Genomic DNA, 13,430 nt, shown 5'->3' with positions numbered 1-13,430 from the left:
ATCCAATTTACTTGTTTTCGTACACGTCTTTTTTTATTAGCTATAAGCTTTCATGGGGCCTTTATGTAGCCGAATAATGGTCATATATGGGTTGAAACAATATATGACCCCGTGATGGATCTCGTAGTGTTCCATTTATTTTTGACATCGGGTCCCAACAATTCCTAAATTGCTCCGATATCGTGTATTATAGCCTTCAATTTTGAGTAATTTTTGACTTTTTTTACCCGGAAATAAAAATTGTTGAGATGCTTACCATAGACCCTAATACACCCCTGGAATCTATTTGGGTGGGCAACACCATCCAATATGCCTTTAAACGATCAATTTACCGGTTTACGACTTGTATCGATTTTAAAAACTCAAGCCAACCACGGACATTTATGATAATATATAATAGTCATATATGGTTCCAAACGACATTATATGATCCCTGGATGTATCCTCTAATATCTCAAGACTTTCCGACACTAGGTCTCGAAACCTCTGAATTTGCGCAAAAAGCGTGAATAATAGCCTTCAATTTTGGGAATTTTTTTACTTTTTTGTCCCAACAATTAAAATTGCCGAGATTTTTACCAGGGATCCTAATACTCTCCGGGGGTCCAATTGGTTGGGTGGAACCATCCAATTTGCCTTTAAGCATCCAATTTACTTGTTTTCGTACATGCTTTTTTTTATTAGCTATAAGCTTTCATGGGGCCTTTATGTAGTCGAATAATGGTCATATATGGGTCGAAACAATGTTATATGTCCCCGTGATGGATCTCGTAGTGTTCCATGTATTTTTGACATTGGGTCCTGACACCTCCTAAATTGCTCCGATATCGTGTATTATAGCCTTAATTTTGAGTAATTTTTGACTTTTTTGACCTGAAAACAAAAATTTCCGAGATGCTTACCATAGACCCTAATACACCTCTGGAATCTTTCGGGTGGGCGACACCATCCTATATGCCTTTATACAATCAATTAACCGGTTTACAACTTGTATTGATTTCAAAAACTCAAGCCAACCACGGACATTTATGACGATATACAATGATCATATATGGTTCCAAACGACATTATATGATCCTGGGATGTATCCACTAGTATCTCAAGACTTTCCGACACTGGGTCCCGAAACCTCCTAAATTGCTCCGATTTCGTGTGTTATAGCCTTCAAATTTGGCTTTCGAAGATCATTTTTTCACCTGCTGAGATTATGCATCCAAGTACTTCCATGGATTCCCAAGGGGCCTTGGGAGTCTTAAAGTGTGCCCAGAACCATCTCATTCATCCTTAATCATCATATCTTGAAGGCAAAATAGATATACCCTCTAATGACAAAAATATCTGTTTGTATGCCTTGTCCTTGGGTGCACATGTCTTGTGCACATGCCACACGCCCCCTTGCATCATCTAACATCCCAACACTTAGGCTTTGTGACTTGTCTTAATCCCGTACTTAGCTTTTTTTAGCATATAAGATGGACCACTAACCTCGTTTTCCAAAAATATAGGTGTTTTTAGGGAATAGGGTGTGGGGTGTGGTGGTGGGGGGGGGGGATGAATCGAAGTGACATTAAGGGCTTTATAGATCCGCCCATGCTAGTTTATGTAGCTGATTCCATCATCGTGTCATGCGGAAACAAATTGTATTATTTGATTATTTTATTTTAAAAGAACTGCATGATGATAGATATATTAATGGTTTTAATTACGTAGTTGATCCCATCATCACTAAGATTTAAGGATTTGATGTCTTATATTGCTTTTGATGCGTAATATAGTGATTAACTATGATATTAATTAGAGCCTTGAAAATTTGAAATGGAGACTAGGAACATAAATTATTGCATACACTTAAGGACATATAACAACTTGCAAGTGTCTAAGAAATTGGCCTAATCATACTATGAATATATGACCATGAATGCCATAAAAGGGTTTGAAAGGTGTAACCCTAAAAAAGAAGGGTGCATGTGAAAACTGAACAACTGTTCCGGAGGGACAGAAGAGATAAACAAACATACTAAAAATAGAATGCAATTATATCTAATTATGTATGCCAGCTTCCCCTAGTTGGAAGAACCACCCTTTATTTTTGTAATTTCCAAATTAGGAAAATCCCATGTTTTTCACCTCTTTATTCTCCACTAACTCTTCTGAATTTTCCAATCATTATTTACCATGCATTTTAGTATGTTACCACTAGCTTTTTCATGTTTATGATATTGACCAGCTAGCTATTATATTATGTTAATCTAATTTTCCACCCTTTCAAGGATATACGAATCAGTAATAATCTCTCTTGTGTCGTTTGATAATCAATTACCCTTTTATGTGTAATTTTGAAACATATGTTATTGGTTTGATAATCAATGGTTCTCTTATCAGTTATTTAATATTGTTCCTCTAGTATAAGTTATTTTGCAAGATAAAAGCAGTCAATCAGATTGTAAGAACAACATTTATGAACGGACTGATCAAGAGTACATTATTCTATTAAAAAAAAATAAAAATAATTGGCACTTGCGGACTTGCCTAAGTGCGTATAATGTGGCCACATTCCCAACTCAATGCTAAGATAGAGATAGAGAAAAAATTGGATAAAGGGTTAGTTCGTGAGTAGAAATTGGATAGTGAAGATAGTATTTAGTAGTAGGTGTGAAATTGCATATTTTGTATGATGATGCCTATTGATGCTGAGAAGGATATGCAAGCCCACAAAGGGGACCATTTGGTCGTCTAATACGTTTCTTATATTTCTATTTTTGGCTCTCTTTAACATGCAAAATATTAATTAGGGTTTTCATCTGTAACAAATTTCAACAATGGACCTAGCTAATAATTAAAATTGACTACATACCATGATTATGAATTTATTACACATACATTATCGAATTTCATACTTATATAGCATCCAAAAGAAATGGCGAACGTTAAAACTAATTTGTTCAATTATGTTTGCTTTTACATAGTAAAAATGTAATTTGCCTCAACTATTTCACTCTACACCTGTGCAAAATTAATAATCATATACACTATTTTATGATGTTTAAAAAAATTTAATTTTCATCATTTGAAATATTTTATTTTATAACATAAGTGATTTTTTTTTTATTTATTTTTTGAATAGAAGTGATCAAGTGAAGTTAAAATTTAAAAGATGGAGAAATAGTTGTTTTTTTTTTTTTTTTTTTTTTTTTGTTTGGAGATATAGGAAACATAAGTAATCATTAGAAAAGATGAAAAATATATAAAATCATGTTATGTCTATAATAATGAAGGCAGAAAACTAATTTCCGTCTTATTTTTGTCCACCATTATAGTGATAAATGACTTCTAAATTAGTATATTTATTTAGGCTTGCTAACCTTCGTGGCAAAGCAGTCAAAAGTTAATTGTTTTTAATAGAAAAATGTGACAAAGCTCATGGATAAACCAAGTAGAATGTTAGTAGAAGATTAATATAATCTTAATTAGAATGTAGGTATGCCAAGTCTCCCTCATGTTTTGATTGGTTTTATATTAATTCTCTAGCTTACATGTCATCATTTCTACATGCTAATTATTGTTACCTAGACATTACTTGTAACTAGCTAGCTATGTAGCTAATAGCTATGGAGTATGATTTTAGAGCCTACATAGAATTATGTATCCCCAAAATCATATTATACTTCCCCTAAAAAAAATAATAATAATAATAATAATAAAATATATATTATACTTGTGGAGTTAAATTTGATTGTACTATAAATTTGAATTCAAAACTATGCATTATTATATTTTCATTTTTTACAATTTTTGAAGGTTGATGAAACACTATACAAGGTACTTCTAAGTGAGACTAGTTGTATAAATAGAGATATATACTATATAGTGTAATTTGTATGCCACGTTACAACATAGGCCATAACGCTAAGACTATTAATTAATTACGCGGAGCATAAAGTTCTAAATAAAAAAAACTACGCGTTATTTATATGGAGAATAGTTAACATATATGACCAATTCCTTCTGATTATGATTCCACTTATAAGTCTTCATCAAACAAATTAAACATAATTAGTCAGGGAAGAGAGGGTTGGTTGGATAAATGTTGATTCTCATATAATGTGAAAACAAACCAAAGGTGTAAAGGAAGAGGTTAGGTAATTTAACTTAGATTTATTGAACTCAACCCTACTTTTTCCTATAATAGAAAGACTATAATGCAGAAACTTAATAGGTGCTTAACTTTAAATGCAACATGAACTATATATAACACTATTAAATTATTGTTAAATTACCCTTTTTTTTTATAAATAAAACCCTTTTTTCTAATTACATAAGAGCTTCAACCCCACTTTTAAAACATACATACCCACAAGCAGAAAACATATATTCTTACAAAAACTTTATTTCCCCTTTTTTATGGTTTCTTGAGGGTAGAAGTGAGTTAAACAAGTAAGCTAGAGAAATCAAAATTTCGAAATTAAAACTCCAAATTAGGGTTGATTTGTGTGAATTCAGCTAAAAAAATAGTAAGCCTCTAAAACTTCTCTGCTACATACCTTGATCATCTCTTCAAATGGTGATGAAAATGGCTTTTTAATTATTATTGTAATGTTCATATGATACCCTACACCATTAGTACAAAACGCGACCTAATTAGCCATTTGTTTCCATTCTTTATTTCCCCATATTATATATGATCATATATACTATATAGTATGCTATTAAATGTGGTTGTTTTGATCAGTCTGTTTGAAATTTTTTTGGTTATTTTTGACATATTTACTTAACATGGATTTTGCCTTAAACCTTGGAATTTGTGAGTTATTTTTGACATATTTTTACTTAACATACATCTCATAAACTTAACAACATTTCTTCTTCATTATAGCCATTATATCATAAAGAAGATAGGTTTATCTACTTAAATAATTATCATCAAATATGATATTGTCTCTGATGACTTGTATGTGTCCTTTGTTCTTTTCTTTTTTTCGGGTTTTTGTCGAAGAAGAAGACCAATTTACCATTATCATGGGAAGGGGAAAGATAGAGATGAAGAGAATAGAGAACAGGACTAATAGGCAAGTGACTTATTCGAAGCGGCGGCAAGGGCTAATGAAGAAGACCAAAGAACTTGCTATTCTTTGTGATGCTCAAATTGGTCTCATCATCTTTTCTGGAACTGGAAAACTTCATACTTTTCCAGAATCTTCCAACAGGTTAATTAAAAATGTGGATTATTAATTAATTAAGTAGTGTTAAATTAGTGGATTTAAATTCTTTCAACTTTCAATTTTTATGATAAAAAGTGAGATGTTTTTCTTGTGCATCTGATTATCAGTATGTAGCTAGCTAGGGTTTTACTCTCATAAATTTTCTGATATTTTTTCATGTGGTTTTGGAATGATTACTTTTCTCAGTTTTGTTTTAATTTAACTGCAGATTTCTGGACCTCTATCTTTGACCAATTTTATTATGTTATCTTTTTAAATTTTTAGATGCAATTTGTGCATTGTCTAACATATACTCCTAACATACAATCTACTTATTCTAATTTATTACCTTATAATAATTTTTTCTAATAAACTTTTCTAAAAATATAGCATGACGAGATTGATATTTTAATGTCATGTACTTAAGTTTTTGGTCTATTGGTAATTTGGCTTAGTTACCTATATGTATTGTGTAATCATTTTGTATATATGTGTTAATCATACTGAAAAATGTTTTTAATGTTCTAATATCGACCATTGGTAAATCATTTTGATGGGGGGTAAAAGAAGATCATTACTCCACTAATCATTCAAAAGAATTACATAAATTTAGTTTGTTGATGGTTGATTTTATTAATTGCTATGATCTTGATTTATAGTGGAGCTTACATACATTCAATTAATTTGTTAAATGACTCATTTAATCATTTTCCTAAATATATGTCAATTTGACCTCATTGTGTATCCATTATTGGCTCTCAGTTACTCGATTCGTATATCCTTCGGCGAGTTTCTAGAAATTAGTCATTTTACAAGGATGACAAATAAAGAGATAGTCCCTCTACTAAGCAAGAGGATATTTGTTATGTTTTGCAAGACATGTCAAGTTCAAAAGCATGTATGCATTTTCACAAAATTCAGTTTGTCAGCTACTTTTTCTTCATAGAAAAATGCATGTGTATTTATATTAAAAACAGAATTGCATTTATGTTCATGAATTCATGAAATGGATATAAGTTAGTTGTGTATTGTAAACTTGATATTGATTATTTGATTACAAGGCATTAGAATCACGGTCCGAGTGTTATTTTGTGTGAGCTAAGGTGCTCTTATTTTTTACTATATGGAATAGTGTTAGCTAATAAAGGTGTTATGTATGTGTGCATGACAACAGTCTTGAGCAAACTATACAGAGGTATCTGAATGTTCAAGGAATTCAGCTCCCAGTACATGACAATCGGGTAATTAAATTACAAGCTCGATGAGTAATATCTCTTCTTTTCAATCCAAATTGATCATGAATGCATGACTAATAAAGTCTAATGAAGATTTAATGTTGGCAATTACATACCTTGTGCAGCAAGAGCTATATTCGGAGCTGCAGGCGCTAAGGCAAGCGATTCACAATGCTGAGCAGGACATAAGGAACTACTTGGTTGAGGATTTAGGTCCTCTCCCCCTTGAGGTGTTGCAAAAACATGAACAGCAGCTTGAATCCTCCTTGAATGTAATTCGACTACGAAAGGTGATTGAACTCTGTCAATTTAGTTTGAGCTGATTAGAACATGAAATTGTGGGTGAACCTCAAAGAAATTCACTGCTGTTAAATAATCTTTTGATGTACTGAAAGAAATGAAGGACTAGTTTGATCTCTTATTTAGAGTTTTTTTGATTTTTTTGTTTTAACAAGGAAAATGTTTTTATTACTATGAAAATTTTATCAGAAATAATACTGTTTAATTTCTGGTCTTCCAGAACCAGCTCATGCAACAGCAAATGGAAAATCTTCGCAGAAAGGTTATTCAAACTAATAAATAATTATGTTTGTCCTGAACTTTTCACCTGTTTCTGAAGAATAGAATTTTTAATCATAATTTCCTAGAACTAATTACTTTATGTTATATACATTCTGGGTTTTAATCTATTGTACTGCAGGAACAACTGTTGCAGACCGAAAATGGAAATATGTATCATTGGGTAAGCAAATCACAGTAAAACCTGTACAAGATCGCGTTTATCTTAAGTATAGAAATTAATTTTCATGGAGGATTATTAATTATCATTTTATGCATATTGCACATATCTATAGTTGATGGGGGGTGGGCAACTTCATGAGCAACAGCAGCAGCAACTGATCGGGCAGATGCCATTTATCTATGGAGGAGAGGACCAACCAAGTAGCAGCACTGTCCTTCAGCTTGCTACTTCATCTTCATCGCCTCATCAGTATTGTCCCTACCGCCTTCAACCCACTCATCCTAACCTTCAAGACTATGGTAAATCTTCGATATTTACAATCTTCATTTTATCAGTATTCATATATTACTTCTATAAATTCAACAATTAACATATATGGAGTAAATACATTCTCATTGATTGTTCATGTTATTCTGCAGAGTGAGTTATTTCCGAAGCAAGGCTTAGTTTAAGAACTTACTCTTACAAATGCGTGCTACTCCTACATAAATCTTGTTAGTTTACAAATAATATCTGAAATTTCATTTAGTTTCAGAAACTTATCTCTGATGTATGATTTTTCTGGTTGTCGTGTACTCATGTTATAACTTTTATCATATGATTTATACAGTGTGTAATTTCTGACTTGATATACTTGCCCCATGACCCTTTACAGTATATAATTCATCTGTCTACATAAAGACGATAATCTGTTAAGAAAAATCACATTACTTAGCATAAGAAGTTAGATTGATAACAGAGCGAAACAGAACCTGAGTTATAGTGTAAGCGAGCCCTGGCTTACAGACAACAAAGACCAAGAGAACGGAATTCAGATAACTCGCAAAGAAGCAAAAGCAACAAAATTAACAGAGGGGATTACAGTCTCCACAACCTTATTGATTTTACTGATATTTGCGTTTCACAACATTTCACACCGTCCTCAAACTTGAAGAATATCAATCCAGAAATAGGATGGATTTCTTCAAGAAATTGAGATCATAACAGTACAAACAAGCGGAACAACCAGACAGTAGATTTGCAAGTTCCAGCAATCCTACACAAACAGTTACATAGACTCTGCAGCCATCAAAATATAGGATAAAGAGCCAAGTGGTATTTTCAACTGTCACACTATTACACATCCAAGGTTATCTAAAAACTATAGTCACATACTCACATATCTACTGTCATGGGATTTATGGAGAGAGCTCATCAAGCCAGCGATCCATGATTGAGGAGATTGTCTCGAGAAATGCAATTTCACTTGATTCTGGCAGCAACGCTTCCTCTGCTTCTTTGACGATCAGCTCAATCACGGATTCCTTCTTCAAGGTTTCCCGGCACATGATGCTTCCAATGACAAAGGGAGTCAACCCTCTAGCAGCACCTTTCTTTAAGAGCATGGTGGAAACTCGTAATATACGAGCACACTCAGGTGGCATGTTCCATCCATGAAGTTTCAGCAGTCTAATATCTTCTTCAGCATCAAGGGATTCTATGTACTTAATGGTATTAGGAGAGTATGGCTGACGTGCTTGAGGCCAATAAAGCCAGTCGAAAGTACAGTCCTCAAACTGTGTAGTGAATGAAAACACAAAGTTAGAAGAGCTGGAGTTTTGTCTAGTAACACTAGAAGCCTAGAACTGTTCAAGAGAGATCAACTACCAAGTTCCAGATACAACCCGATCAGGCTATTTAATCCAGAACTGGCTACCTATTTTCAAACCATCTATAGGATTTCCACCAGAATTAAGGGGCTTGGGGCAGAAATAGTAAGTGATACAGCTAGTAATTACGTAAAGTAAAAACAACTCTGAGTCATATTCACAATGTTATGGATTTAGTAACTTTCCAACAGAATCAGGACTAAGTGGAATGTGACAAGCTGGCAACACAAGTTTTTTCCGCATTCAAACATTAAGGTTGTACACGAAATGTGTGGGATAATTTTTTTTTTCAGTTTTAAATGGATCAGAGTACTTCATAGGTTGCAAATTCTTAAAATGCATTGGGTTTGCATCATATATTCATATGTCATAACTAACTCACAATGAACATAAAAAATCCAACCACAACATGAAGAAAAACATAGGAACAATGACTTGGCACAACAAAGAACATCTAATTTTGAGTATTAGATAACATGTCCTTCAATGTGTCTAAGCAAAAAAGAAAGCCATGTAAGGTAAAAGGGTGGGAAGAACTTTACCTTGCTTGGCAAACAGTACCCATGATCAATCGGAATGAGGACATTTTGACCTTCATGATCTCGGGAGACCAGAATGTTTCCAGCATGCCTGTCTGCATTGGCCAACCTAATATCCAGAACTGAGATCTTGTGAACCTCTTCAACAGGAAAGGCACTGGGACCCATGTCCTCACAACTCCCGGAATTTTTCATGTACAATTGCAGAGAGCCGATCTTCAAGTTTTTAAAAGAGCCCTCATATCCATTAGGATGATGAAACCCCTTATGTAAGCACTTCACCAAAGCAGTAGGTGGAACACCAGCAAATCCAACCTCTGCATGATAATGAGAACGATGACCGGTCCTAGGATGATCCAAAATATATGCTGCAACTTCACGAACAGCCCCTGCACCAACTTGAGTACCCTTTTTCAGTCCTTCACCGTTCTTAGACTCAGGTAATCCATTAGGGTTGTTTATAGCCATGGGCTCCTCATCAATAGGTTTAAAAACAGAGATATATTCCTCACCAGCGGAATCAAGCATGAAATATGCTCCTCCACATCCCTCAGAAGACCTAACTGGTAGTTTTCCTTTATCTAACCCACTAAATGTAGAATTAATTAGTTTTCTAATCACTAAAGGAAGCTCAATCTTAGGATTCACGATAAGATGCTCTAAAATTGTATCTCTACAAAACTGTTTTTTGAGTGCAACCATAGGATGAACAGGTTGAATTTCCCGTTTACACTCATCTGTGACTACTCCATCAGCTCCTTTCTCATTTGAATCAGAAGCCACAATCAAAACTTCAAAGTCCTTTTCAACTGGTTTAGCTCGCACTTTGGCAGATTTTTGAACAAGCAAGTGAATAACAGCATCATTGTTCTTACAATATTTCTGAATTTGGCACTGGTCCTCAAGCTCCTCACCTTCAAAAATCAATTCTTGATCTTTCAGATCAAAAAGTCCATCTCCCTTCTTAGCAATCTGCTGCTTTAAGTATCCAACATTTCTACTCCTCTCAACGTGGAACTCAAACTCCTTCCCACACACTGTCGTGACAGTAATAACTTGAATATCTGAGAGACGAAGGACCAAGTGCAGGACAGTCTGATTAGCCACCCCATAATCCTTAACACTGGAATCATTTCGGGCCAGCTCTCTTCCGTCAAAAACCAGCTTTTGATTCTTCACAAAGAAGCCTTTGTGATTTTGAATTCTAAGCTTAACAGAAGCAACTGAATCCGACTCCAACACACGGATTGGAATCACTGATCCACCCACAGTCAAGTATATCAAGATTGATTCATCAGTCAAAGAGCCATGCTGGCCCGACAAAAAGCTCGGGATGGTCAAAGAATCCTTTTGAACTGGACTAAGAGCAATGCTTGCCATTGACATTTCTAAAGTTAGCCGATAAAATATTCAAAAGCCTTCGACCCTACATTCCACACAAAAAACACACACATTCAGCATCTAGCGTATGTTGAAAACCAACTGAGCATCTTAATCCTAAGTCTTAACACCTAACAAACTATATACTACCTCCGGTCCAATTTACTCGCAACAAAGGCGTATTATTTGTGAAATATTCCTATGTTGCGAGTAAATTGGACCGGAGGTAGTATATCATTTAATCAATTCAAAAGCTACCTTAATCTGGCCACAAATGAACTGCTAATCAAATTCACCTTCTTCATAACAACATCCTAAAACCTAAACCTCAAAGCTCAATTTCTAATTTCTTACCTAAGCTTGAACACATAATTAGCACATTTTATTCCATAATTTACCTTAACCTAACCTTATCTTGTTTAGAACATCCTAGAAAAATCAAGGCACATGTTTGTTCTCTACTTGAATTATTTAACTTAGCACATCAAAGTTGTACTGTTTACCGAATCAACATATAATCAAGCATTCTCAAAAAAAGTAAAATAAAATAAATAAATTCTACATAAATTAAATCATATTGCTTCTCTGCTAATCTATCATTTCACTTCAATATTACAAAAAAAAAATTTAAAAATTCAAATAATCTAATGCAGCGAAAATGCAGAAAAATACATCAAAAATTCATTTCAACATAATCTCGCAAACATAAGCTAGTTCTCTAGTCCGATTATAAGTTCATCACACAACAGTTCAAATTAAAAATCTAACAAAATCAAAAGAAATTCCAAAAATCAATATCAAAAGCATAAAATTATAGCAATTAAAACAAAAAAAAGGAGAAGAATGAAGTACTTACAAAAAGAAAATGACAGCAAGATGAAGCTCAAAGCCGAAACTTCCAGAATCCAAATGAAATTAACTCAATAACGCAATCATCAATTCCAGAAAATCAATTTTCAGCATTTCCTCTTCATCATTTTCCTTTCAATTGAGACTGATTTTTCTCTCTTTGAAAATCTAATTGATATTTTTTTCTCTCTTTGAAAATCTAATTGATTTTTTTTTGCAAGAAAATCATAGAGACAAAAAATGGAGAGAGAAAATGAATTGAGAGCGAAGAATTTATGATTTTAATGGAAGCTCTGAAGAAAGAGAGGAAATGGTGATGATGATGTGGGGGGTATATATAGGGATGGACCCACTCTGCTTTTGACGGAAATTTTTATTTAAACGGCGTTACTTCCTATATTAACGGCTTTTTTTTTTTGGTTCTTTTGAATTACTGTTCTAGAATTCTCATTAGTCTTTAGCGCTTTAACAGTTTCTGTTTGAATTTTGATTTCATTTTTTTTATTTATGCATTAGAAATAATCATTCTATCAAAAAAAAATCTTACACTAATCAATTGCCATTTGCAATTTTTTTATATGATTATTTCTTTTTTTTTTTTTTTTTTTTTTTTTTTACAAATGATAAAATAAGCATGTTTTTAAATTTATTGATAACCAGTTGTATCTTATACTTCGTAATATGTTATTGCGTACAAGTTGTATAATTGTGCACAATTCTAATATATTGATTTATTGGAAATTATCTTGAGCCAGTCATCAAATGTAGAGTTGAAGAATTTCTACCTTGATTAGCACGATTTTCAAGGAATTGATCCAACACCTATTTTTAAAGAATTAATTGATTGAAATGCGTTCATGTTCAAGTGCAACCATAGTTACCAAATTACATATTCATCGGTTTATAATATTGTTAATTTTTTTATATATCATTGAGTGAAAAGGAGTTTGATAGTGTTTATAGAACTTTTTTTTTTTTGGTACATTAGCCTAATTAAACATTTCCTCTATTTTGCAACTTGTAATAAAAAAAAAATGAAAGGAGCATGTGCTAATTAATAGCAAGTACATTATCTTGTATAATTAGATGCATAATTATGATTTTAAAAATCTTTAATTTAGATTGTACTTAAGTAAGCATCGATTTGAGACATGAGGTAATTTGTACATATGTAATTGAAGAATTGTAAAATAAATAACTTCCTTTTGGAAAATTGATGCCAAAAGTTAATTCTACTAAGGGTTTTTTAAACTTTGGGTGTAAGAATTGTATAGACACCTTACTTGTTACTTGTAGCAAAGATTATAATCTAGGCATCTGAATTTTTTAGGTGAATATTCCAATTTTTAATGTCGATTTACTTCATCTGTCAACTAGTAAGGTATAACCGTTCAAATTAGCCTGTTCAATACTTGATGTATATTAATGCATACCTTTTAGCCTAAAGATAGCGCTACTATCTTTGTGCTAGCATGTTGGTCATGGACGATATGGTGGCCTCTTGTTGTGATGCAAAGCTCAAGAGAGTTCATAGACCGAAGCTCATACTCTTTACATCTAGGCTTCAAAGATGACACTTTCATAGTCTTGATCATTGGTTTGCAGTGACATGTATTCTTCAACTATATTAATTAGCACAGTACTTAGTACTATGATAGGAATCACAAAGATAACTAAACAAATCAAATTAAAATAACTTAGCTTTTAGTGCTACATTATTGAATCCTTAATAATTCTAACCAAGCTATCATGTTCTTTCTTTATCCTTTAATAATTTCTGTGCACACACAAAGCTATTTCCTTTTCATCATTATTGAATTGGATAGTAATATAAATTA

General features: G+C 33.0%; 2 protein-coding genes across 2 annotated transcripts; one reads left to right on the top strand and one right to left on the bottom strand.

The window, feature by feature from the left end:
- Positions 1–5,016: 5,016 nt before the first annotated feature.
- LOC145607483 (MADS-box protein FBP24-like) lies at positions 5,017–7,599 on the top strand. Its single transcript, XM_081663121.1, has 7 exons — positions 5,017–5,204; positions 6,373–6,439; positions 6,559–6,723; positions 6,954–6,995; positions 7,134–7,175; positions 7,288–7,474; positions 7,595–7,599. The coding sequence occupies exons 1-7, from the start codon at positions 5,017–5,019 to the stop codon at positions 7,597–7,599; spliced, it is 696 nt and encodes a 231-aa protein (XP_081519247.1).
- A 434-nt stretch (positions 7,600–8,033) lies between these two features.
- LOC145607712 (phosphatidylinositol 4-kinase gamma 3-like) lies at positions 8,034–11,874 on the bottom strand. Its single transcript, XM_081663305.1, has 3 exons — positions 11,600–11,874; positions 9,367–10,789; positions 8,034–8,731 (listed from the first exon to the last, which is right to left on the bottom strand). Exons 2-3 carry the CDS (start codon positions 10,747–10,749, stop codon positions 8,354–8,356), a joined length of 1,761 nt encoding a protein of 586 aa, XP_081519431.1. The 5' UTR covers positions 10,750–10,789; positions 11,600–11,874; the 3' UTR covers positions 8,034–8,353.
- Between the last annotated feature and the right edge of the window lie 1,556 nt (positions 11,875–13,430).

The sequence above is a fragment of the Chenopodium album genome, chromosome 23 (genome assembly GCF_948465745.1).
Source record: "Chenopodium album chromosome 23, dcCheAlbu1.1, whole genome shotgun sequence".
In the NCBI taxonomy this organism is placed as follows: Eukaryota; Viridiplantae; Streptophyta; class Magnoliopsida; order Caryophyllales; family Amaranthaceae; genus Chenopodium; species Chenopodium album.
The sequence above is the reverse complement of the archived record's forward strand: the minus strand, read 5'-3'. Positions and strand labels throughout refer to the sequence as shown.

What these genes read in the sequence shown, in the direction of transcription:
- LOC145607712 (XM_081663305.1), bottom strand. Translation starts at nt 10,749, where the DNA reads ATGTCAATGGCAAGCATTGCTCTTAGTCCAGTTCAAAAGGATTCTTTG. An exon ending in GGTACTGTTTGCCAAGCAAG is followed by an intron (nt 8,732 to 9,366) that starts GTAAAGTTCTTC and finishes TTCACTACACAG; the next exon opens with TTTGAGGACTGTACTTTCGA.
- LOC145607483 (XM_081663121.1), top strand. Translation starts at nt 5,017, where the DNA reads ATGGGAAGGGGAAAGATAGAGATGAAGAGAATAGAGAACAGGACTAAT. An exon ending in TTTCCAGAATCTTCCAACAG is followed by an intron (nt 5,205 to 6,372) that starts GTTAATTAAAAA and finishes GCATGACAACAG; the next exon opens with TCTTGAGCAAACTATACAGA. An exon ending in ATGGAAATATGTATCATTGG is followed by an intron (nt 7,176 to 7,287) that starts GTAAGCAAATCA and finishes ACATATCTATAG; the next exon opens with TTGATGGGGGGTGGGCAACT.